Source organism: Lutjanus erythropterus, chromosome 4, assembly GCF_056507025.1.
Source record: "Lutjanus erythropterus isolate fLutEry1 chromosome 4, fLutEry1.hap2, whole genome shotgun sequence".
Taxonomy (NCBI): Eukaryota; Metazoa; Chordata; class Actinopteri; order Lutjaniformes; family Lutjanidae; genus Lutjanus; species Lutjanus erythropterus.
Genome location: NC_139320.1, coordinates 48239325 through 48265252, shown reverse-complemented (window position 1 = coordinate 48265252; position 25928 = coordinate 48239325). Strand labels below are relative to the sequence as shown.

At 39.8% G+C, this 25928-nt stretch overlaps 1 protein-coding gene across 1 annotated transcript; it reads left to right on the top strand.

Moving 5' to 3' along the window:
• Positions 1–5682: 5682 nt before the first annotated feature.
• Positions 5683–21507, top strand: tbcela (tubulin folding cofactor E-like a). Its single transcript, XM_084716655.1, has 9 exons — positions 5683–5750; positions 8100–8279; positions 9736–9875; positions 10578–10759; positions 10976–11232; positions 14611–14737; positions 14884–15000; positions 18309–18420; positions 20628–21507. Exons 2-9 carry the CDS (start codon positions 8132–8134, stop codon positions 20832–20834), a joined length of 1290 nt encoding a protein of 429 aa, XP_084572781.1. The 5' UTR covers positions 5683–5750; positions 8100–8131; the 3' UTR covers positions 20835–21507.
• The last annotated feature ends 4421 nt before the right edge of the window (positions 21508–25928 follow it).

Here is a 25928-nt window from a genome sequence, read left to right as displayed (position 1 = left end):
TGAAGATGTTCTGTACAGCCTCCAAGTTTTCATTCAGCACAAGTTAAAGAGTAAAGGTATGTGATGAGTTTTATTGCATTCCCCCATCCTGACACCTAAACACAAGATCATTATTGATCACGCTGCACATGAACTTTGACTTACATTGTGGTGAAAATATATTTTACCAACAGCGGGCTGGCATTAGAGTAAAATGAGTTTCTTAGGTTATTGTAGTGGAAAAGCAGAAGCAGAGAGGTCAAAGTGAAAGTTATCAGAACCATGGATAAGAAAAAAGAAGAAAAAAAGACTTGACACTAAATAGCATCAACACATATTACACAGCAAGCATCACTGCAAATCTGTATATGACAAAAATGTCAAAGACAATAAGAAATTATGAATTTAATTCAATATCTTTTGATAGTTTTTTTTAAGGACAACGAGAAAAGGAAGATAAAACTATAGAGGTGTCTTTGCCTTCTCAAGGATTAATTTAACATCAGGTCCTCTGAACACACACATATCTGAGGTGACAGACTGAACCTCTCGAGGACCTGCTCTCTCTCTACAGACCCCTCACCACCCCACAGGACCTACTGCAACGGGCTACACCGTCTGTATTTACACCCCCGATAGTGTACTTGATGTGTTGCATAATTTGTTTTATTTGATTTGATTTGATTTGATAAATATTTCTTGAATGTGTTACCAATTGTTGCCTGCTGTGTACTTGATTAATTTTAATTCATGGTGTTACTAAACAAATTAACAATGACTGTTTCATTTTCATTTCATGTATTATTACACAGGAAAAGATTAAAAGTAACATTACAGATTGTAAAAACAGTTACAATTAAACTGGCCTGACTCAGTTAAAACTGTTTACAGCAGGTTCTTGTTCTGCAGCACATGAAAGACAAAATCACATCACAAAAACAGAGACAGTCAAACTTTATATTGCACTAAACCACTCCAGCAAGCCAGCATGCACCATACCAGGGCTCTGAACCTTATCATCTAAAGTGAATGCAGCCATCATTAGTGGTATTAGTTATACCTGTGCTTTCCTGGCATGTCAAAATGTCTGCCACAGAAAAACCAACAACCACCAAGATTCAAACAGCAGCCATTTTGAAATGAAATGGTAGGGTAAACACAGGTGTTACCAACAACACTAATTAAGGTCCAGTTCCATTTAGTGTAGCAGAGCCTTTCCAGTGAGCCAACATGCACAACAGCAGCACCCTGACTCTGGAATGGGACTTTAATTAGCATCACTAATTATAAATGTGATTACCCTACAATTTCATGTCAGGATGGCTGCTGTGAAAACTGTCCATATCAGGGCCCTGAACCTGTAGCAGCTCTGGGAAGTGAGACTCAAGTGCAGAGAACACACAGGAGGCAGAGTGAGGTTCAAATGAAAATCACTGTCTTTACTTAAGTCCAAAAAGGCAAACAAAAACAGACAGGGAAAAAAAGGCACAAAACTATAATCCAATAAATAGGCGAAGTCCAAAAGGAAACATGAGGCCTATAATCACACCAAGCAGCTTCACAGACAATAGAGACAATCTGGCAGAGACATGTGGAGCTGGTGGGGGTATAAATGCACAGGGATGGCAAGGAGGGTAATCAGGGGCAGGTGAGTGAGTGGCCTCAGGTGCAGTTGATGAGGGGCGGGAAAACACAGGAAACTGAAAAGACACAAGAGGTAGTGTTAAAAAATAAAACAGGAAACATAATAAAACCCGGAATGTTACAGAACCTTATCACCTAAATTTCACCCTATTTACACCTGGTATTAAAATGTAATCTGTATCTGGATACATTATCCAGATAAGGAAAACGCGTTAATGCAAGGTGTAGACCACGTCTGGAGGAGTCTGACTTGCATTGTGTCAGATCTTAGATACCTACAAACGCAATCTGCACAACAATCCAGATTATTCATGCAGATACAGGTTGTATTTTAATACCAGGTGTAAATGAGGCTGATAGTTGGCTCTGGGTAAGATGGGGCATCTCTCTGCAGGGTGTAACTATGTAGCAGGTTAAAGAGGCCAGATTGTTGGTGGAACAGTGTCACAGTCAACCCATATTAATAATGATGTTACCAAAATGAATAGAGGCATTTTGATCATCTGAAAGGCCACATACTATTTAACAGATATAATAATTAACCGTGTAATAAGGCCTTTAGTTTCATCCCTTCTCAGTTACTGTCCTGTGATCTGGTCCAGTGCTTCAAAACAAGAGCTTAATAAGATCCAAAACAGAGCCGCCCGCCTCGCTGTTCATGGCTCAATAAGGGACAGTGTTGAAGGGCCGCATGCCAGGCTGTCATGGATGAAGGTGGTGGAAGAGAGTCTGGAATGCAGCCCAGTACAGTTTATAAGAAAACCCACTTATACTCAGTTTTAACACACAATGATAGACGTTATTATGACATAAGACATGCCTTCATTGGACGAATCACGCCACCTTTACCTAAAAGCCATGGAATTATTATTTATTCTCTATTTGTACTTCAACCATGTATTACTGACTGCCATGACAGTAATTCTGTGTGATTACAATGACTTGTGCAATAACTGACCTGTACAATACTGTCTTGAATTAGAATATCTTCTACAATGAATTATAATAATTAGTGTGATAATTAATAAACCTGTGTAATCCTGAGTTGAACTGCAACAATGGTACAATTAAATACAACAACTAGTACTGACTTAACTACAATATGTTATCTACAATATTATTTTTTTCATATTGTTACATCTTTTACATGTACAATGTACTATTACGTCATTTTTGTCTTGTCTTTTTATGTCCTTTGTCATTTTCATCATTACATTGTCATCTTCTTGTGTTTAGTGTTGTTTCTGTTTTGCATTAAAACTAACAAACCTGTTCTGAAAATATAAGGTGTATAAAGTGCTGGTATAAGTGTTAAAATATAGGGAGTAAAAGTAAAAAGGTTGTCAGAAAAAAGCAAAGTACTCAAGTAAAGTATTGAAATATCTTCTTACGTACAGTGAGGAAGTATTTTTGGTCAGTTACTTCCCATTTGTACACCATGTATCAGGAAACAGGCTGTCCAAGTACCAGCAATATGACTGACATTAAAATACAGTAACATACTGCTGACAGTTAGCAGGTTTCTTATTTTCTACCATCACAGTTTTACTTGTAACTGTGGATTATGTATGCATGTAGCAGGCTCATAAAAACAAAACTATTACAGGAAAGACAAAACTTATTTAGATTAATTTTAAGCAGTCTCATAGTTTATGTATTTGTGTTTAGTTTTTTTTTTAGAGATACGTTCTTAAATTAATGTATTCAATTTTAAAAGATTTTTCAGTGTACCACTTGTATGTCAGTGAGTGTTTTACCTTTTCCACAGCAGCCGTTTTGACATGAAATAGTAAACACAGGTGTCACTAATGATACTAATGAAGGTTCCGTTCCATTCATGTCAAACAGAGTTAAGGTGCTGCTGTTCTACATGTTGGCTCACTAAGGCTCTGCTACTATAAATGGAACTGGACCTTAATTCTTATCATCACTAACACCTGCGTTTGCTGTGTTGTTTCATATCAATATGGCTGCCGTGAAGAGGTCTATAGGAAGGACGACATCTGCAGAGTGTCAGGCGAGCTATATGAAACAGGATAAGACAAATATCATTATCAGCAGTAACACCAGCAGCAGCATGACATCACAGACAGGCTTCCTCCTCAGGGGGTAACTCCGTTTTATTATGCTCGTCTGAGTTTTTGTAAATTTGATAGCATGCTATAGAAATAAGCTGTGGCGGAACTTTAAAACGGTGCTACCTTAAATGAAGTTAATAAATTAAAAAGAAAAAACTCGTTTTCAGCTGCCAAGCTACGTCACTTCCGGGATGTATGGGAGAGCAAAATGACAGCTGGTTTGTTTTTATCAACAAGGAAAATTCAAAGTAGACATTAAAGGTATGTAAAACGACGAGCTTCTGTTTAATGACTTTTTGGGACGATCTCTGAGCACAATGTCAGCAGTTGGTGGTTACTGGAAGTATATTTATATCGTTGCCATCTGTAATCCATCTCGGGCTCCATCGAGCTGCTGCTGGGGGTCAGACTCACTGATGCCGAGTCTGGACTGGACACTGTCTGCTATTCGGCTGTCAACAACAGGCAATCTGCTCCGGTTATTCACCGGTTAAATGTTATTTCCGTTAGCCGGGGATATTATGGGGAACATGTGTTATAATTGTCCGTACAGGGTTAGCTATACGCTTTTTAATTTTTTAAAAAAAGCCAAACTCCATTCACCAATCCGTCAATTTTTTCTTGTATGTGCCTTATCGGCCCTTCTATAATGCAACGACACGGCTATAAGACTTTTTACTAATCACCTAGAGTTATAGATAAGTTCGGCATATATCTCACAAAAAAAGAATCACTTACAACAATAAGATATTAACTTTTATAATCAGTCTGCCTGTTGTTGCCAGGACCACTTTTCACTAAATTGATGTTACTTGGCATGGGGCTGTAGCTAGTGAAGCACGTATGAAAGTTGAAATTTTGTCTAAATAACTATTGCTTTCTCAAAAAATGTACATGCCGAATTGACAAGAATTTCATGTTGAATCGCAAGCCGTTATGTGCCCCAAACTATTAGATTTGTATATTTGCTAATAAGCATAGAAATGTAAAAGTACGATACTTTTAAAGGGGATTTGGCACAGCGGGCTCCACGATCGAGCCAAATTCCATTCAAAAATCTGTCCCTTTACAGGTCGATGCATAACGTGACAACACTACTGAAGATCTTTCACAAATCACAAGGTTCAGATCGGCGTAAATGTAATAAAACAGAGTAGCACAACATTGTAATGAATTACTAACTTTTGTGCAAGTTCAAATTTTGTTCAAATAGTTGCTGCTTTGTCAATAAGACGTATGCCGAATTTACGAGAGGGTTGTGGATAATGTATTTCTATAATGTTTGACAAACTGTTAGATTTGTACATTTACTGATAAGCACAGATACACTAAATTATCAGAGTTCTCAAGGGTGTTCGGAATAGCGGACTTAACACTTAACAAAACAAGTCATACAAGTTAGTAATATCTTTTTTTCACTGTTCAGGTGACACAGTTACTGCACAATCATCTGTCATTGAGTATATTGATATTGTCACTGACAGATAATTGTTTTATTTTGTTAACCCCTGTGGGGAAATTGCTGTCTGGCGTGTATCTGCACTGTCAAGATAGTCTGACTGCTCACAGTCGCACTCTGCTCTGCTTTGAAGAAACAGACTGTAAATGTGCTTTCATGTTCTCCTGATTATACTGACACTGGTAAATGAATAACAAGGCAGAAACTGATCTGTGACCTTGTTTGTTCTCCAGTGTCATGTGGTGAATGCCCTCAAAATCTCCCCTTTTCTGGCCTGTCTGGAGCAAATCCTGACAACAGCTGACCAAAGAGGGGCCAGCATTTCTTCTGGAGACGTCTGTCAGCCTTACCAGCCACTCTGGAGTAAGATACTATGAACTGACTGTGGCTATAGGCTTTGTCTTTCATCTTCCAAACAGACAACTTTGTTAAATTTTATATATTTTGTTTCATTTGCTCATAAATGAATGGGTCTGTCAGTGGATACAAAATAAGTCGGGCTACTCCTGATTTCTTTGACAGGCCATCAGCACAAACACAGAGGACTGTGAGCAGTGATAGTGGTCAAATCAAGGGAGACATCTCTTCAGGTAAGACGCTTTCCACCATGTCTTTTCAACCATATCAGCCAACATTCAGTTGAGATTACAGAAAGAGTTTAGAATCAGGTGTGACGTCTCTCAGAGAAGACACCAGGTCAGACACTGCACATGTGTTGTGTTAGATCTGTTTTTGCATCTTATGTCTGTAAAAATGACTTTGGCGTTCTAGCAAACAACTTGATTTATTAGCTCAAGAGTAACAAAGTGCTTTCATACATTACCACAATTTACTGCAGCCCATTTTTGTCAAATCGGATAATGTAACAGGATCCTTTTATTTTTTATTTCAGCAAAACCACTACATAATTTATGTTTGCCTGCAGCAGATTCCACAGCAAGGCTCTGCCCACCGAGCGCTTTAAAACACACACAGCTACTCGTCATTTTAATTTTAGAAAGTTAAGTGATAAGTTAGGTCAAAAGGGTCTTCTTCACACTGCGTTTTGTTTTTAAAAAAGTTCAGCTTTCTTGTGTCGCTCCTCCGGGCAAATTCAGGGATGTTAAAATGGGACAGTGTCTCTGTGGTTTGCTGATGAAGAGCTGAGGACACATCCTTGTGTCCCTCCCTGCTCCTACTATCAACCATACCTCTCTTAAAAAGAAATGCAGGCATTTATCAGACCTGGCTATCCTTCTGTTTCTGCATCGATGGCTGATACAGGATAGAGCTGACCTAAAAATATCAATATCAGTTTAAGTGTACGCCATATTTAGGATGTTTTCTGTGCTTTACCTCGCTGTCAGACAGCTTTTTCCAATGAGAAAACCGCTGTCATATAAGCCACAAATTGTTCTCTCCAAAGCCACCAAACTCCTTTGGCAAAAACAGTGATTTTACTTCGAAGAACATAGGAATAGCTGGTCTGCTGCTGCCTCAATAGGTTAGTTAATTTGCGTGTTTTGAAAGGTTTGTTCATATTCAGTGAAGTCACAATAACAGAGACAAGCTAACAGATCGAGGCGGCTGTAGACCAGTGTTCTGTGAAGTTACATTTTTGCAAAAGGAGTCTGGTTGAACGAGAAGAGAGCGATACTTGGCTTATGTAGTGGTGGTTTCCCGTCAAAAAACTGTCTGATGGCAGGGTAATATGATGAAAATATTGTAAATATAGTGTACACTTTAACTGATATTGAATGCTTTTTTTAAATGGGCCCTTTTGTAGGTGGCTAAAATATGTTTTGCTGCTAAGCCTGTCTACAGCAATACATTGCTTAGCTTTCTTGCTGGTAGTCCTCTGTGCTTCTATACACTGCCAACAGATATCAACTGTAGGTAATACACTGACCTATCAATAAGGACGTCATACAACCTCACTTCAGAAAATCTGAATTATCCCTTAAGTGTTTTGATAGCTAACTAAGTGTTTAAGTCAGGGGTCTGCAACCTGCAGCTCTGGGGCCACATGCGTTATTTTTCCCCTTCTCCAGTGGCTCGTTGTGGGTTTGACAAAACAAATGATATGGAAATGGTTACTAACAAGTTTCTTCTTAACATTCCTTTAAACAAAAACAGACACGTCTCTGAGGAAAATAGAGAATTTAATAGTCGTGGCTCCAGACAGGGTTATTTGGGCAAAAATGACTTGAGAGAAAAGGTTGCAGACCTCTGGTTTAAGTTATTTGTCGAGCAAAAATGCTTTGATTCAGCTTCTCCAATGTGAGGATTTACTGCTTTTCTCTGTATTATATTGATTTTAAATGGAATTTCTTTGGATTTTGGATTGTTGTTTGAGTAAAAACAAGACTTTGGGTGTTACATTGGTCTCTGACTGGTTGTGATGCACATTTTGCACAAATTTCTGATTCCACATAGGCCAAATGATTCTGTATTTCTAGAGAAAATGAAATTTGAAAATCATAAGTGGCAGCCCTTGTCTGGACTCTTCTTTTCTTTTTATGTAGTAGCACAGCGCTGTAGTGTACGATGTAAAGAGTTGCAAATATGCTGGGATTACATAGTTAAAATAGGGCCCATGTATCAGAATCAGGTTTGTTACCAAGTGACAACTTAGACTGACACACACAAGGAATTTGCCCTGGTGATTTTAGTGCAGAACAATAAACATAGTCAGTAGAAATTATACAGAAAGAGAAGATAACAACTACTGCAAGTGAAGAAACATGAGCAGTAAATAGAAAAATTGCAATAAGATATGGAAAATATTTAAAAATAAGACATGCTGTATGTTATTTACGTGAAAGAGGTGTCCAGTTTTGTGCATGAATATGCAAAGTATTTAACAGTATGCAATATAAGAATATTTGAAATGTGCAAGATAGTTATCCAGAAAAGACGTTCATGTCACAGCTGTGTCTCTGTCCCACCCTGCTGACCAGCTGAGGTGGAGGCTGTTCGGCGGGACGGAGCCATGGAGCCACCAGAGGACATGGAGGGCCGTACCTTTGTGGAGGTGATGAGTGAGAAGTACAGTCCCGAGAACTTTCCGTACCGCAGAGGACCTGGTATGGGGGTGGTGGTGGTGCCCACTGTGGGTTCTCAAGGCTCTCCTATGAAAGGTGAGCTGGAGGTGAATAACGAGTGGCCTTGTTACACAAACAGATGGATATGGACATGTCTTTTTCTATATTTTCATTACGGCCTCTGCAGAACGGGCCTGGGTTTGTTACATGTTGATTTATATGTGGATCGACAGCAGTTGTGAGTGATTGCCAGACAGAGAGTTTCTACAACAGCAGCTCACGTCAACCATAGATCGTTTATCAGATAAGATTTCAACCTCATTCATATACTGTCTGTGGCTCCAACTCGCTATTTTGACTGCTGTATTCATATTTCTCTTTCAAGTTCAGTGATTTTTGTAAATATTCAGTCATTATGAATTTGATGTCAGCAGCCTGTTCCAAATAAACTGGGACAGGGGGGACAAAAGACTGGGGAAGTTGTGGATGCTTTGAGTTAAAATTATGGTTGCACTTTATTTTACAGTACATTAATAAGATATAACAAGTCATACTTTGTATCAAGTTAGACAAAAACTAGAAATAATATGTTGTTTTAGACACTATTAGACCCTTAATTAGACTTTATTAGATGATAATTAGGGTCACATTACAACAGCACTGTACAGTAAACTAAAGTGTATTATTTCCCACTATTAGACCCTCAGTTAGACTTAATTCGAGGGTAACTATGTGGGTAGTAATTGTATATTATGTGGTTGTATGGTGTCTAATTAGAGTGTGATTACTTTCTAATAAAGAAGATATTTCTAGTTTGTGTCTAATTTGATGCAAAGTGCAGCTTGTTACTGTACTTTAAAATAAAGTGTCACCAAATTAACTACTTCCTTAAAACAGTCAACACAGATTATTAGTCTGTAACGTGAACGTGACGTGTGAATCTATAGACTGCATTACAAGACTGTTTTCATGAGCTGCATTAATGCTTGGCTGTTACGACCACAGGGATCTTCATGAATTTGTGGCGGTCAAGTCTTAGCGTTTGAATTCTGCACATCATGTGTTGTGGCTGCATTGTATTCTGGTCTTTTATGAATACATGAATACAAGTGTTATTTTAGCAGAGGTAGGAAGAAGGGACACTATAGTGACACAGTATTAAACCTTGTTAAGTTTGCTTTGTTTTAATCAGAAGACTTAACAATAGTAAGTTGTTGCCATTTATTGTGGAAACTTGCTGTTATGTCCTAGAGGAATTTCTAGTTCTCGTCTTCTTTTGGCTTATATAGTAGCATCAGCATCAATTAATCCCAAAATGCACTGCTCCCGTCCAACAGTGTAAGAGTTCTATTTAAGTATTATGCTGTAGCTGGTATGCTACTCTTTTGTTTTAATAAAACACAGCTTCTTGTGACTCGTAAAATTTGATCTCGAGGCCACTTTACCCAAATCAGAAACTCTTGAAAACGCTCCTTTTTCTGTGTGAACCTTCCCCTCTGTCTGACTAATCCCCATTAATTCTTCCTTGCATCACGTCCCACTTCACCTCCAGACCGCCTGAACCTTCCCAGCGTGCTGGTGTTGAACAGCTGTGGGATCAGCAGGGCGGGAGACCAGGCTGAGATCGCTGCCTTCTGTGCCCATGTCATGGAACTGGACCTGTCTCATAACAAGCTGCAGGACTGGCACGAGGTGCTTCCTCTGGGTTTATCACAGTAACGGTCACCTTTTAAGGACGAGGCTGGTGACGTTCTATATTTTATTTACTGTCAACAAATCCAGTGAAAAGATCCAAACCAACAATGAATGGAGCTTACTAACAAGTATTGTCAGTGCATCCGAGCCTGATATATCTTCTTCCTCCTCTGTGCCACGCAGCTCCATTGTTGTCCAAAAAACTATTAAAAACATATCAGTGAGTCACAGCGGTGCTCCAGAGAACATGTTCCTTCATTACCATCAACACACACTGACATTTATTTTGACTCAGTCCCACATACACAGTTCTGCTGCTGGAAATGCTCACTAGAGCACCAAGAGGGGAATTAATCCGCAGCTGAAAATAGTCCTTGACAAATGCAATATTGTTTGAGCAAAAACCATACCAACCAGCTATTTAAGGAAAGTATTTTTTTTTTTAAAATGAGAGGATATAAACTGTACTTGTGAGCCATTTTTAAAGCTTCATGTCTTAACCAATGGGACTGGAGCAGACTGCCACAGACAGACTGTTTGCTGTTGGTTTTGGCCTTTTCATGGACTTTTTTGACATCGAGCACGTGCCGAACAGAGACGGAAAACCTGTGCAGGTGTACTGTGATAATCACATACAAATTCTGCTGACCAGAAAAGATCTCTTGCGGTCATAAACACAAATCATTGTCTCGTTTTCAGATCAGTAAAATCGTGTCCAACATCCCCAACCTGGAGTTTCTGAATCTGAGCTCCAACCCCCTGGCAGGAATGACCCTCGAGCCGCGGTGTGCTGAAGGCTTCTCCCGGGTCCGACGCCTCGTCCTCAACAACACTCAAGTGTCCTGGGACACCGTGCTGCTGCTCACCAGGGAGATACCTGAGTAAGGAGAATAGCCGATCACTGCTTCTCCTCAGGCTCTCAAAGAAACTTAGGAGTGGGACCGATTTTTAGTCCTCTGCTATTGAGACTGATGCCACTACACCAATTCACTGTTACAATATATTTGAAGCCAGTGTTCATAAGTTGTTAGGAAACTGCGTCCCTCTCAGCAGTCCTCCTCACCCTCCACCCTGTGTCCTCCTGTGTCCTCCTGCAGGCTGGAGGAGTTGTTCCTATGCCTTAACGAGTACAGTAGTGTGAGTGCCTCCAGTGTGGCCTGTCCCTCCCTGCGCCTGCTTCACATCACCGACAACAGCCTCAAGGACTGGACCGAAGTCCGCAAGTTTGGCTCCATGTTCCCCAGCCTGGACACCCTGGTCATGGCCAACAACAACCTGGCCTCCATTCGGGACGACAAGGACATCCTGCCGCGGCTCTTCCCCAACCTACGCAGCATCAACCTGCATAACTCAGGTGAGTAGAGCAGAGTGCTGGCTTGTTACGGCTGTGTTTTGTTTTGAGATGGGTGTGTCAGTGTCCCATGATGGTTCAGTTCTCGGCAGAAACACTGGATTGCTTCTGATTGTCGGTTTACAGGTTTTTTCTGAGTCTTTCCAGAACAACAGTATCAGCATCTGTATGCAATTATCCAATAAGAGCAGATAAAATTAGCACGAGCAAACATGTCACTGTATCCTAACAGCTTTGTGTTATTTGTAGAGTATTACAGCAGATTCTTCTCCACGTCAGCTTTTATCTCAGGAAGTGTTTCTATTTTGGGGAGTATCAGTGCTGAATCTATTTTTAGAGCTGTGTTGAGAGTGGAAGGGATAAAAACAATATATTGTACAAAGTCGTCTTCAGATTGACTTCAGTGCATCACGTCATCATAACTCCTTTGCCTGCGGCACAGAAAAACATCCTTTTTGCAAGTCATTTCAGATTAAAGCCCTGAAGACTTACTTTTCTTCAAACAAAAATGAAATCTGCTCACAGCCAGAGATTATTTCACTGGTTACCAATGGCCGTGTGCAGTTTTAATTTTTTATTTTGAGTTACTTATTTTTAGAGCTGCAACAATTTATCACCAATTATTTTTGATAATCAATTAATAGTTTTTGAATAATCAAGTCTTTTTTAATTTAAGAAAAGCCAAATGATCTGATTTGAGTTTTTCAAATGTGAATTTCCTTGATTTTTTTTATTCCTCTCTGACTGTAAGCTGAATATCTTTGGGTTGTGGACAAAACAAGACATTTGAGGATGTCATCTGGAGCTTTGGGCAGAAATTGTGGTCTGGGATTAAGATTTTGACTAGATACTTAAAGCAAAACAAGTATGTAAGATGTGGCATTTTTGGAGACAGTGTACTGACTGGTAGGCACCAGCTGTGTGTGTGTGTTTGTGTTTCAGCCTTTGACAGCACTGACCAGAGGCGCTGTCCTTCCTGTCTCTCTTCTTTACGCCCTCCTCTCTGTACGCTGAAGAAGTAACTTGAAAGTACATTACAACATGAACAGAGAGACTGATGAGAGCACAGTAAACCATTGAGCGAGGTCGGCTCCTCCTTCGCTGCTGTAGACAGGTTGAGAAGCGAGAGAGTAGATAAATCTATCTTTTAATCCCAAAAGTTTGAAACATAAACTCTGAGCTCTCTTACTGTCAATAAAGAGTCGGCGTCAGAGTGAAATCTCCAGAAGCTGCGGTCTTTCCCGGCGCTCAGCAGCTGTCTGTCTGGCTGAGTGCCTCCAGCCCGGTCCTCTCCACACAACAGTCAACAAAAGCCCTGCAATAGATGTGCTTGCGTCATTACGTGTTTATTTGTGTCGTAATATCAACTTCATATGGGATCAACTCATGTTAAAAATGTATTTGATGGGCAGAGGTTGCGCTAGATTTTTTCGTTGTCTGTCCTTTTGACTGACAGGGTCATAAAAATCCCGTCATAATCTGTTTTTACCTGTCACTTTAATTTTTAAAATGATAATAATGACATATTCAATAACATTTAATTTTCATTCATTTTTAATTAATATTCAGTCTGATTCGGACTGAATATTAATTAAAAATGACTGCCGCTTGCTGGCTTCGTAGTTGCCGAGGGCTGATTACTTGTTTGTCCTTCATCTTCCACTGCATCGGTGCCTCTTTTTTCACCTTTTATCAACACCATCATCGTTATTGTGCTTTTTGAAGAAACTTTGGACACTCAGCTGCCGTGACATTTTTCCGAGTGAAGCCATCGAGGTCATGCATCAAGAGAGACAATAGCTAATTAATATGCTCACTCGCCACCAAGTGGTCAGGGGTGTGAATTGCAATCTGTCAAAATGTCACATGACCATCAGATTTTTCCGTCACTGTTTAAAAAAAACGGTCAACGACAAAAAATATTCTGTTAACGCGACCCCTGATGCGCCGTGTGTTGGGGCTGTCAGTCCTCTGTAGCGGCTGCTGGTTCGATTCCCGCCTGTGGCCCATTTACTGCATGCCATCCCCTCTCTGCCCCCTTTCCTGTCATATCTTCAGCTGTCCTATCAAAATAAAGGCAAAAAGCAGTTGGCTGTTATTTGAGCAAGAAATAAATCTATCTGTCCATTAGTGCCGTAAAGTGTAAAGTGTACTGAGATTGTACCCAGAAACGCGAGTTATATGGGCAGAGTGGGAATGACAGAGGCGCCATTCACCCTGTTACACAACAGCGTACCACCAAAATGATGAAGCTGTTATTTTAAGATAAAATAGTTACATAACGTTGCTTTAAAGGAATATTTTTTGTCAACAAATATAAAAGACCAAAATCAAAAATGTGTTCTTTTGATACCGTCTGACTTCACTACCCTGTCTGTGGCCCTCAGCCCCAAATCCCACTAGTTCCTACTGAAGATTTAGTGTTTAAATAAGGCTGTGTAATTCCTAAAACAACTGGTCACTGTCGTTTTAACAAATATTACTGAGACAGGAGGATAGGGTGGTAGGATAGGGACAGGAAGGTAGAATAGGACAGGATAGGAGGATAAATAGTACATTTATTGGGGACTATTTTGAATAGTGGATTGATACACATTTGGTACCTTAGTGAAAACTTCCAGCCAGACAGTGTATGTAGGACTGAGTAAAAATACAGTGAACTACAAAACTAGAAATACAACACTACAGTGTGTGTTCATGGTAATGAAAGAGCACGTCACCAAGTGCAACAGTGTGACTCACTGATGTGTTGAGCAGAGGAATTATTTATATCAGGCTGTGATACACACACAGTAATTGTTAGTACATTCATTGTTGGTTTTCATCATGTTGTGGTATTTCTGGACTGTAAGAAAAATATAGATATCACCAGACATATTCTTGAAGCAGATCACTTTTCACTCTTTGTTAGCATTTAATCTGTGGTTGACGTTCATGTTGAACCGTGGGTGGTGATTCGTACAGATCATGGGTCAACTCAAACAACCCACCCATCTGACCCATCTGTCAACATGAAGATTTTCATTCAAATATTGTGGGATCTGGAAATATGTATGTATGTATCACATTTTTCCAACCAACCCCAGCCCACTTCAAACCAATGAAAAGACAAAACAGCAAAACTGTTTAAAAATCATTTAAGAAAAAACACTTTGCATGCATCATCACTCAAACTGAAGGGCTGATTGAGAAAGCATGTTTTCAGAGCCTTTAAACAAGTGTTATCTTCAGCCATAACTTCCCATTTCTCCCTTTGCAGGATGATGCTGACCTGCTAGTACAGAACACACATGTACATGTACACGCCCCTCCAGTATTTGTCAACTGTCCCTATTTCTACGTCCTAACTGTTTGAAACATGACTGGTCTGTGTGCCGTTAGGTCTCAACCAATGGGAAGACATTGAGAAGCTGAACTTCTTTCCCAAGTTGGAGGAGGTGCGGCTGCAGGGCATTCCCTTACTGCAGACCTACACCAACGCGGAGCGACGCAGCCTCATGATAGCACAGTGAGTCCCGTCAGTGACGTCAGTGAGAATGGACCTCTTCTGTAGTCGATAGGAAGCCTGTTTTGTTGTTCTCCTGACACTGAGGAGTGTTTATAATCTGGTACATTTGCATCTGCGTAATACAGTATGTATGTGCTTCTCCTCAGGCTTCCTTCAATTGCAATGCTAAACGGCAGCGTGGTGACTGATAGTGAGAGAGAAGACGCAGAGAGGTTCTTCATCCGTTACTACTTAGACTACCCTGAGGAGGAGCTGCCTTATAGGTAGGCCCAAAATATTCTTTTGTTTTTCTTTTATTCCTATAATATACAATGAAAATGAAGATTCCACTAATATTTCTGTTTACATGCAGCTGTCCGTAATCCAATTAATGTATTTTTTTTATTAGTTTATTGCAATGATTAAAAGTTCATTAACCCGGACAGTTGTTTCTTTTATGTATATTGCAAAATTTAAATTTTTTTGAAATAGAAATTATACAAAATTAAATGACACATAATCCACACAGCCATGCCAAAAAAAGAAGAAGACAAGGAAAGAGAGAATAAAAGAAAAAGATAAAAAGTTAAAATAAGTAAAACTACAAAAAGGGGAAAAAAAAGAAGAATGGGATAGATAGAAGCTACAGTTGACTTTCTGTTGAAGTTCTCAGTGTGTTTTGGTCTTAATGTTAAATTGATCAGATCAATATGTTCATCTGTACCTGATGGACTGATGGGTTTGTAATATTATTATATGAGCAGATTTATAATGCAGAGTCATGGAGGGTTTGCATGATTAAAGTGTGTGATATCTTGTGTCCAGACAAAAAGCAAACATTTTCAAATGTAACCCCCACCTGGATATGTGAGCTGAAATATTCTGAGCTGAAATATTCTGAGCTGAAATATTCTGAGCTGAAATATTCTCATTTTCCTTTGTTATTGTTGAAGAAATTAAAAAAAAAAAAAAAATCTTATTTATTTTATTGAGGAAAAAGTTGTTGCAGTCTGGCTGTTCAAATTCATATTTCTGTTCAGTTTTAATCTGTTCAATAAATGTTAATCCTGTTTGTCCTGCGACTTACACTGTGTTTTAAACTTTGGCCCCTTCTGTGATTGAGTTTGACTCCCCTGGGCTACAGGATGAGTAGAGAAGAGACACACACACACACACACACACAGACACACACACACACACACACACACACACACACACAGCAGAAGAAACATTTGATTTATATGGTGAAGCTCAAAGCAGGTAGATTTAGCCTGATGTTCTGGTTTTGAATTTTTAATTAGAAAAAAAAAGAGTGGCCCTGTTGTGCTAGTTTGAAGAGGGGAAAACTACTGTCCTGTTACTGAAAGAAAGAAAGAAAGAAAGAAAGAAAGAAAGAAAGAAAGAAAGAAAGAAAGAAAAAGTCTGGTTGATTTTGAAGAGAAAAAAAGAATACTGTCTAAGAAATAAATAATGTTCTTGAACAATATTAATGCCATCCAGTGTGGATTTATGGTTGTAATGAACAAATACAGTATGTTGCTGTACTGTATATATCCGCCTTGTGTCATTTCTTTCCATTCTAACAATAATTTACAGAAAAATATGACATATTTTGGGGATAATTTGAATTGCGATTAATTACGATTAATTAATTTTTAAGCTGTAATTAACTCGATTAAAATTTTTAATCGTTTGACAGCCCTAATTTGTATATTTTGCATTTAGTTCTCCACATCCTCTCCAACAACTAGTCCCTACTAAAGGCTAACATTTGCCAAATACACAGGGTGTAATAAAAAAAACCTCATGCTCACTTTCCAGGCAAATTCTCTCCAGTATTTGGATTGTGATGTCTTAAGATTTCCATTTCAGGAGTCTTTCCAGTCGTCTGTTGGTATATTAATTCTTTTTCCCATTTTTCTTTTATGCTATTATCTACAATGGTAAGCTTTTGCAATATTTTATAAATACTTGAAAGATTTTCTGTAGCTTTATTTCTATTTTGAATCAGGTATTGAAGTTACCAACTTTTTAGTGAATCAACTTCTAAATGTTTCAGGAGATAATTTCTCACCTGTAAATACTTAAAAAAAAACGTTTTGAGTCTAACTCGTACTTTGAAGCAACAATTTTAAATGAATGTATTGTATTTTGTGTGACTAACTGCGAGTAGGTTACTAATCCCTTACTAGCCCAACCGTCTAAACTTTTATCAGTTCTGTTTGGTGTAAAATCCAGGTCATGCGCCGTTTCTCTAAAATACACACATTCACTGTTTATTTTTAATATTATATATTTTACAGTATCTAAAATACATCGGTTCTGACCTGTAAGTGTTTTCCATACTCTTTTTCCTGTAAATGGAAATGTACCAAGTGATCCTTGCAGTTTCTTTTTCTATATTGATCCATTTAGCTTCTGTTTCTCCTTTCAATCACTTCAATATTGTAAGGATTTGTGTGGCATAAAAGTAGTTCTGTAAGTTTGGAACATTTAATCCTCCCTCTTCTTTTTGAAGATTTTAAATTTGATTCTCTGTCTTTTATTATTCCATATAACATTTGAAATAATTTTATTCCATTTATTAAAATCCGTTCTTGGTATTGGTATCAATAACGTCTGGAATAAAAATAAAAATTGTGGAAGTACCATCATTTTTCCACTTTGCTTAGTATCCCTTCTGGTATTAATCTCCATCTGTTCAGATCCTGCCTTATCTTACTTTACTGATTAATGTAATGACGTATGTCTTAGTTCTTATATTATATATTATATCCAACTGTCTTCCAACCAAGCAAAGCATATCCAAAAGCCTGTCCAACCGGCTACTGTCAGCCCACCAACTGGCGACTGGCAATATATTTATACGTCCCACCTCCTCCCATCCTCTCAAATCTCAGCTGGGAGACGTGTGTGAGCAGGGAGTTAACTGAATTATGTAAATTATGTACGTTCGCTATGACCAGTAAGAAAAAAGTAAACTCACAAAGTGTCAGGACATGAAACATTTTTCTTATGAAACAGAAAAATGTACAAAATGTGTCTTCAACCAAACTAAGACGAGCTTCAGTGGCTCATTAACTCATCTTAAAACACACTGCATTCTAACTTGACAGAAAAACACGTAAAGCTCACCTAAACCATCTTTAATACTTTTGCCACTCTTCCAACAATCACAAGTCGAAATAAATCTTTAATTCACAGCGTTAGATGTGTAAAGAGTCGGGCTCTCCAGGCTGTTTTTCTCTCACACCTCACCCAGCTCAGTGCTGGCTGGGTGGGTGTGTCCTGTACCGCTGGATGACGGTGCATCACGGAGCGTGTTCTGCACTCTGCAGACCCTTACATTAGTAAAGTAAAATAATAAATATCATTCCCCATAAAAATCATCTCCCAAAAAAGCAAGCAGTGATGGATTCAGCCCTTCGGCAATTGCTGATATATATTTGTCCACTCTAATATGCTTTTTACATGAAAAATATCAAATTCAGAAGATTGTCATAATCTTAATTATAGTGGAAACTCATGTGGATGTAGACGTGGTCCGTGGTGTGTCTGTGCTGCTCAGACTGACTGCTCTTTTCCTCCTCAGATACCATTCCCTGGTAACCAAATACGGGAGGCTGGAACCGCTCGCTGAGATTGACCTCCGACCTCGCTGCCGTGCCCAGGTGGAGGTTCACTGTGAGGAAAAAGTGGAGCAGGTGTGTTCAGAGTATTCTTCTGAATAGTTCACAAATGTAGGATAACTTGAGGCTGAGCGATACTCAAACTTGACCTTCGAATCCTGTTGAGAGTCTTTTGAGCAGAAGTGTTTCTGGTTTCTGCCTCAGTGCTGTTTTGGACTAATTGGTGCACCGAGGGTATCTGTAATATTCATGTCAGCACCAGTTCAGCTCTCAGTCACGAACAGATAAAGATGCCCAGTTCTACACTTATATGATATGTACCTTTGCACACTGTGAAAAGAGTCCAGACAGGTTTTTAGTTATGGTACCATCAAACCATAGAAATTACAAGGAATGACTCGAATGCTTCTCAGTTGCCATGGTAAATGACATCCATCAGTATTCAAATGCTTTGTTTTTTGTTTGTTTTTTTTAAAGAGAGGAAGGTTGTTGATGTTGCATTGACTGCTCAGTAAATCAGGCAAAATACTGATGAAGAGAAAGAAATGGAGCTCCTCTTTGGTGTTTAATTAATTACTCTGTACTGCGTGCATAAAAACAGTGGTGTGACACACAGAACAGTATCCACGAGCAGAAACGCATCCTCGTGGGAGAGTTTTTCTGCTCCACCTGCTCAAATGCAGGCCCACAAGCGCAAGCCCTACAAATTGACAGCTGTAGAAATTACATGCATGTGCCATATGAATCCTCTTTCCATGTTTACTTTGCTTGAAGACATTTTACATGTTGAAACATTTTTCACCCCGCAGTAAATAAATATTTAGTTTCCTACGTTCTGCACAGTGGCTCACAATGTGAACAGTAAACTTTATGAAACCTTCCATTGTGAATGACTGCTTACATCAAAGGCATCATGAGAATCTACATGGTGTTATTATCCTCAATGATTAACAATAAAGGTCCTGTTTAGACAATCTGTAACACATGGGCTAAAGTGCATGAAACAAGTGTAGTTAGGGTGTGTCCAACTCCACTTTCTCCAGTTAAATGGTGCATAAATTGGGTGCAAAGTAAGGTGCATAGATGTTACATTTAGCCTCTTAATTAATCATAGGTGTATTCAGAATTTTGTGAAAGCACCAGTGATCATCCGTACAGTACTGTCACAGCACCGAGGTGTGTGATCAAGACTTCAGTGATCATTGATTTGTTCATATAGCTTAGCCCTAGTGTTGGGTACTTTCATTTATAAAAAATGCATCGTTTTCTTTAAAATCATCATATGTTTGCACTATTTGAGGATTGATGGTATGTTATTTTAGAAAAAATGCATAGCTGTATCGCAGTATAGCCTAAAAATACTGAGATATATATTATTAGTTATAAGCCATATCACCCAGCCCTAGTTAGAGACATGAATGGAGATACTGAACTGACCTGACTTGTAGTGATGTGCAGTCCACAGTTAAAGCCCCTGGCACCACACTTAATCCATGGGTCATAAAAATGAACATCATGATAAATAGCTGATGGGTTATTGGTGGATCAAACAGTGTGAAGCCACTCCCCCTTTAAGATAGAAAGCTGTGCACATTTACGCATGAGGCACAGCAGATGTAACCTCTTATTATTCTTCTTATTACTATACTTATACTTATTATTATTAAATCTGACAGGATCGGTTGGGATCTGTTAATTAATGTCTTGTGTTCTACATATCCAAAAGGTCTCAGACACACACACAGCTGCAGTTCATACAATGAAATTGTTTGGAGTAAAGCAGCGTATAAATCCTGACTTCTGTCAGAGCAGTCTAACAAATGATTTCCTGTGTTTCCTCTGTCCTGTCAACTTCATCACTATAGTTCATAGTTTTGCTTCTTGATGATATTTGGAACATTGACATTACTGCACAGAAGGAAACATTTAAAATGACTGAGAGCAGCCTCTCTTAATCATTAAAGTAAATCGTTAAAGAAAACCCTCAAACATGAATACAACACAACAAAGAAATCACCTGGAAAGCTCACGCTGCTTAACACCTTTTAAAAGATTATTTAACATTATGTCTGTGTTCAGATAATCCATTAATTTTTGATTATCTTTGCACATTTAGATTAACAATACTAAAAATGGGAAGGGCTTTAAAATTATGTTGTGTGAGCGCAAACTCTCAGCCATTCTTCTTAAAGAAACTACATGCAGAATTGTCTTATTGTACTTTTGTGAAATGGGTGTCTGTTTAATCCCTGAAATGTAGAACTCGTTTGTGTTTGTCTCAGCTGAACATCCGTTTGGACCAGACAGTAGCTGAGCTGAAGAAGCAGCTGACAACAGTGGTGCAGCTGTCCACCAACAGCATGAGGCTCTATTACATCGACAAGTGCAGCGCCTTCGGTCCCGAGGAGATGAAGTACAACACCCGGGCTCTCCATTCCTACAGCATCCAAGACGGTGATGAAATACTGGTGGTGCCCAAGACCAAGTGACCAGCTGGTGTCCGACTATCTGATTAGAGTGACTCATTGATTGATTGATTGATTAATTGGATTATTTGTTGATTGGTTAACTGACATCACAAAATAACTGGGAAATGCATAATGGAGCGGCATCAGCAGCCCACTCAGAAAGGAGAGAGTAAAAGAAGAAAATGATGTGAACACCATCATGAAGACAGCACAGTGGACTTCAGTGGGCTGCTGGGAGGCTCTGGCTGGAAATGCAGCCAGTCAGGAGAAGATTTTAAAACCTTTATTTATTTCAGCTTCATTTGAGGGCATCCACTGGAGTTAGTGGACAAATCTGTCACACTGGAGAACAGGCCGAGAGCAACTCGCAGTCAGCTAGCAGCTTCAGCAGAGGAGAGGGCACCGCTGTACCAGCAAAGCAGTTCTATCTCTTAGTACACGGCATGTACCATAGCACCTGCTTAGGCAAGGATCTTAACACCACTGGCTTGCCCACTTGTCGTAAAACGCTACCCTGATCAGTAGTGAGGCAGTGCTGCCGAGTGGAGAGGGAGTGCTGCGCTCATCTGCACTTTGAAAGTAGGCACAATATCAGGAAGAAAAGCAGTTGCTAAAGGAAAAGTCATGCCTCAAACACTGTTAAATGCAGGGGTTCATGATGAAACTCCATTTTGTTCTTCAGTGGCTTTTTTTTTTTTTTGTATTTCTTTGTCTAATTGCCAAAGTTACTCAGTACATCATATTCAGTCTGATTGCTTTTTCTATGACAAATTTCACACTGATAGCTGAAAAGTCTTCATATCAGTAGATATAGACCAGAGGCATTCAACTAAAATTCAAAGAGGTCCAGTTAGAGAAAATTTCTTAAAGCAAAGGTCCAGAACATCATCATGTCTAACTTGTGTAATGAGAGTGATATATACTGAAGTAGTGTAGTACTTGTATCAGCGTGTATATCAGGGGAGTCAAACTCATTTTGGTTCAGGGGTCACATTCAGCCCAATTTGATCTCAAGTGGGTCGAACCAGTAAAATTGAAGCATAATCTATCAATTATTCTGGCGATTAATCGAGTAATCAGATAAGAAATATTGCGTGTTCTGCATTTTTTTCTATTACATTACTTTTGTTTTATTTAAGAACAATGGTAATATACAAAAGAGAAGGTAAGACAGGTCTATTAAATGAACAACTATAAATTACTAAAGTAAAAATACTCAGAAAAGTAACTTTACTTTTAATGTAGATTTACTTTTACTGTTTTTACTTTACTTTTTACTTTTTTTTTTCAAGCACAAAGGTAAAAGTAAAGGTAGTAAAGTCTGCAGAACCACAAACATGTTAAAATCACAACATTTTTCTTCTGGAGCAGGACAGACGCTCACAGACCCCCAGGGGACAGAGGACAGGGGACAGAGGACAGGGGACAGAGGACAGGGGACAGGGGACAGAGGACAGAGGACAGGGGACAGGGGACAGAGGGCAGAGGACAGAGGACAGGGGACAGAGGACAGGGGACAGAGGACAGGGGACAGGGGACAGAGGACAGGGGACAGAGGACAGAGGACAGGGGACAGAGGGCAGAGGACAGGGGACAGAGGACAGAGGACAGGGGACAGAGGGCAGAGGACAGAGGACAGGGGACAGAGGACAGAGGACAGGGGACAGAGGGCAGAGGACAGGGGACAGAGGACAGGGGACAGAGGACAGAGGACAGGGGACAGAGGGCAGAGGACAGAGGACAGGGGACAGAGGACTGGGGACAGGGGACAATAAGAAAACCATTAAAGTAAAACAACAGCAATAAAAATGTTGATTTTTCAAAAAAGGAAACAATAACATGAAAAATATTTAAATTGTAATTAAGTAAAACACTAATACCACAATGTAAAAATACCTAAGTAAAGAATGTGAGTATTTTTCCATCACAGCAGGTCAGAGATCAGTGTTTCAGTGAATAGTTTTATTTATGGCGCCCGTCACATTAAAAACATCGACACCACGACATGATTTTATATTTTTGGAGCTGCGCACCTTTTTCGCTCGTGTCTAGAAGGTAACTCTTTATTTGCACAACTCTCGTGAGATTTCACAGGTCTAGGGTTCCCTTCTAGACACGACCCTCTGTGTCTCTGTCAAACTACAGACAGCAGACTGTCTGTAAACAGCATGATGTTAAACTCTGCAGTGTTTCACACAAACACTTTATTTGTGTGAAACACACAGGTTTGGTTTGTCACCTGTTTTTATTTTTTAATCAGTCTGAGAGGACGACGGTATCAGTGATTGATTAGTGATCAGTCTGTCCTCCTCTCCTCCCTCACCTGTTCACTCTGCTGTGAGAAGATCTCAAAGTTTCTCACAGACAAACACAGACTCTCCTGTTTTACGTTTAGGCCTCTTTATACAGCTGTTTCATTTTATAACAGCATCTGGTTGGTGATGATGTCATTAACCATCACGTTAGTTTGTGTTGTCATTAACAACAGTCTCCTCCACACGCAGCTTCTCTGCAGTTGGTCTGTGTTTCCTGATCAGATAAATCAGCGCCGGAAACACTAGAAAAGTTGCACCAGTTAAAATAGAAGCTTCCCGTAAAAAAAATAAAATCTATTAATAATTTATTGGTTATAGGTCTGTATAGGACGGCGTGTGGGTCCGGACTCGGACCGCGGTCCGCCAGTTAGGGACCCCTGATATAGACAAATGTCAGTCATGTAGTTTGTGGCTGAAGACATGTTGTGTTACTCCAAAGCCTGGAAGCAACTAAGGTGATAAAATAAGTTTGTTTGCGTGTCACTCATAGCGCACTCCAATATCAGTGGATATGACAGGCTGAATTAATATTTAATGTATTGAAGTGAAACGATCGAGCGTTTTATTGAACTATGCGTCTATTGCCCAGGCCTAATTCTACAAATATGCAAATTCTGTAATTAATTACAGAAGTTGAACTGCTGGAAACCAGAATTTCTTAAGCCTGGGTTATATTCCAAGCTGACATGTACACAGACGGCTGCAGAAATCATGTAGTACATGTAGTACTTCTTTTTATACTACTTTCTGGAGTATTCAGTAAAGTCCACATGGTAACACAGAAGCCTGCACAGAGTCAAAGCGTACATTTGAAATGAGATGAAATTATGTCACATGGACCCTCGCATACTTGTGAACGCGCAAAGTAGAACACCTTCTGAAAAAGTGTGTATGTCCTGCAGGCTTCGTTTCCACATCACATCACACTTTCTGAGTTGCATGTTGAATCAGGAAGTGGGCTCCAGACGAGATGTCATCATGTTTGTACATCTAGTTAAACTGAGATTTAATACCACAACAGAAAAACTTTCCTCCCTCTGCGGAATAATTTGAAAACAGTTGTTTGGTGTCAGATTCTGCCAGTGAAGGTCAACAATTTAAGTAAAGTAACAATGAGCCAAAAACATTTTTTTGACTAAATAAAGCAGAAATAGATGAGGCAGGCTAAGGAAAATTTGGTTGTACAAAACGGAAAATTTTACCACTTGATGACAAAATTGCCCCAGGAGTGCAATGACCCAACACTGATTATAGTGCAGTGCAGTGTAAAGTGTTTGAGTGTCGACATTTCCTTTATTCTTTTGTGTATTTTCTATATTTGCTTTGTGGACAGGAGAAGGCTTATGACCGTGTCCACCAAGGAGTCAACTTGTCATCCTTTAGAGAAGCAGAGTTAGAGCTGTGTCCATGTTTTTGGGACGTAAGTCACAGGCCTTTTCATTTGGGCTTCATCACGGTGGCTAGGATCTCAAGGCGCCGCCGGAGGGAAGTAGAGTGTTTGGTTTGGAATTGAATTGCTTCTCTGCTTGTTGCAGATGTGGTTCTGTTGGCTTTAACAGACTGAGACACTTAGAGCGAAAATTTACTACTTTTTATGTAGATGTCTAGTCAGCGTTGGAACAATAAATTCCTCAGTGCTGCTATATTGACCATTAAAGCCAAGTTCATCTGATTGGGGAGATGTGCCGGCAGTGCCTACAAGTACCAGGATTCATTGTGCATGAGCTTCTGCAACCACACCATGTTGACATGCATCACCACCTTGTCCCATAGCTGTTACTCTGTTGGCCAAAACATAGTGATAGGTGACAATAATACTCATCCAGTCCGACCCCTGGATACCCAGGAGCGGAAACTAGAAATCCAAGCTGAAATAACCTGTAGTTCTTCCTCAACACCAGTAACATCGCTGTGACATCACTGAATGCAGAACTGTCTTTCTTTGTCAGTATGGCGCGCACTGAGGAATTTATTGCCCAGTTGACCACATTTACCATTAACATTAATTGTACATCCACGTGGAAAGTGTTAACACACATCACAAGGTTTGTAGTTAGGATGCGAGTCAGCTCCTCTAAGTCTGAGGCCGTGATTCTCTGTCAGAAAAAAATGGATTCCTCCCTCTAGGTTGAGTGATTTGCTGCCATAAATGAAGGAGCTCAAGTATCTTGGGATTGTGTTAACGAGTGAAGGCAAAGTGGAGTGTGACAGGCAGGCTGGTGCGATGTCGGCAGCAATGAGGCTGTTCTAACGGACCATTGTGGTGAAGACGGAGCTGAGCCGGGAGGCAAAGCTTTCGAGTTACCAGTTCCAAACCTCACCTTTGGTCAGAAACTTCAGGGTAGTGACAGAAAGAATGAGATCGCAGATACGGGCATCCAAAATGAGATTCCTCCATAGGGTGGCTGGGCTCACCCTCAGGGAGAGAGAAGGGATTTCAGGCTTGGAGTAGTGACGTTCACGTTGAAAGGAACTAGTCGAGGTGGTTCAGGCGCATGGACGGGATCCTCCTGGGCGCCTTCCTTTGGGGGTTCGCCGGGCGCGTCCAGGTAGGAGACGCCCAGAACACAATAAGAGCAGAGGTTTTCAAAGTGTGAGGCAGGCCTCCAGAGGGGGTCTCCAAACAGGTTCTGTTTCAGGCTCAGCGAATGGAAGTGAAAAATTATTGCGTTAGTTATGAAAAGGGGATGACATATAGGCCTTTCCCACCAACTCGCAGCCAGTCCTGTATGGGTTCAAGCACCTAATTTGGAACCAGTCCAGAGCATTTCCACCAACAGTAAATTGGTTCAGAACCTGA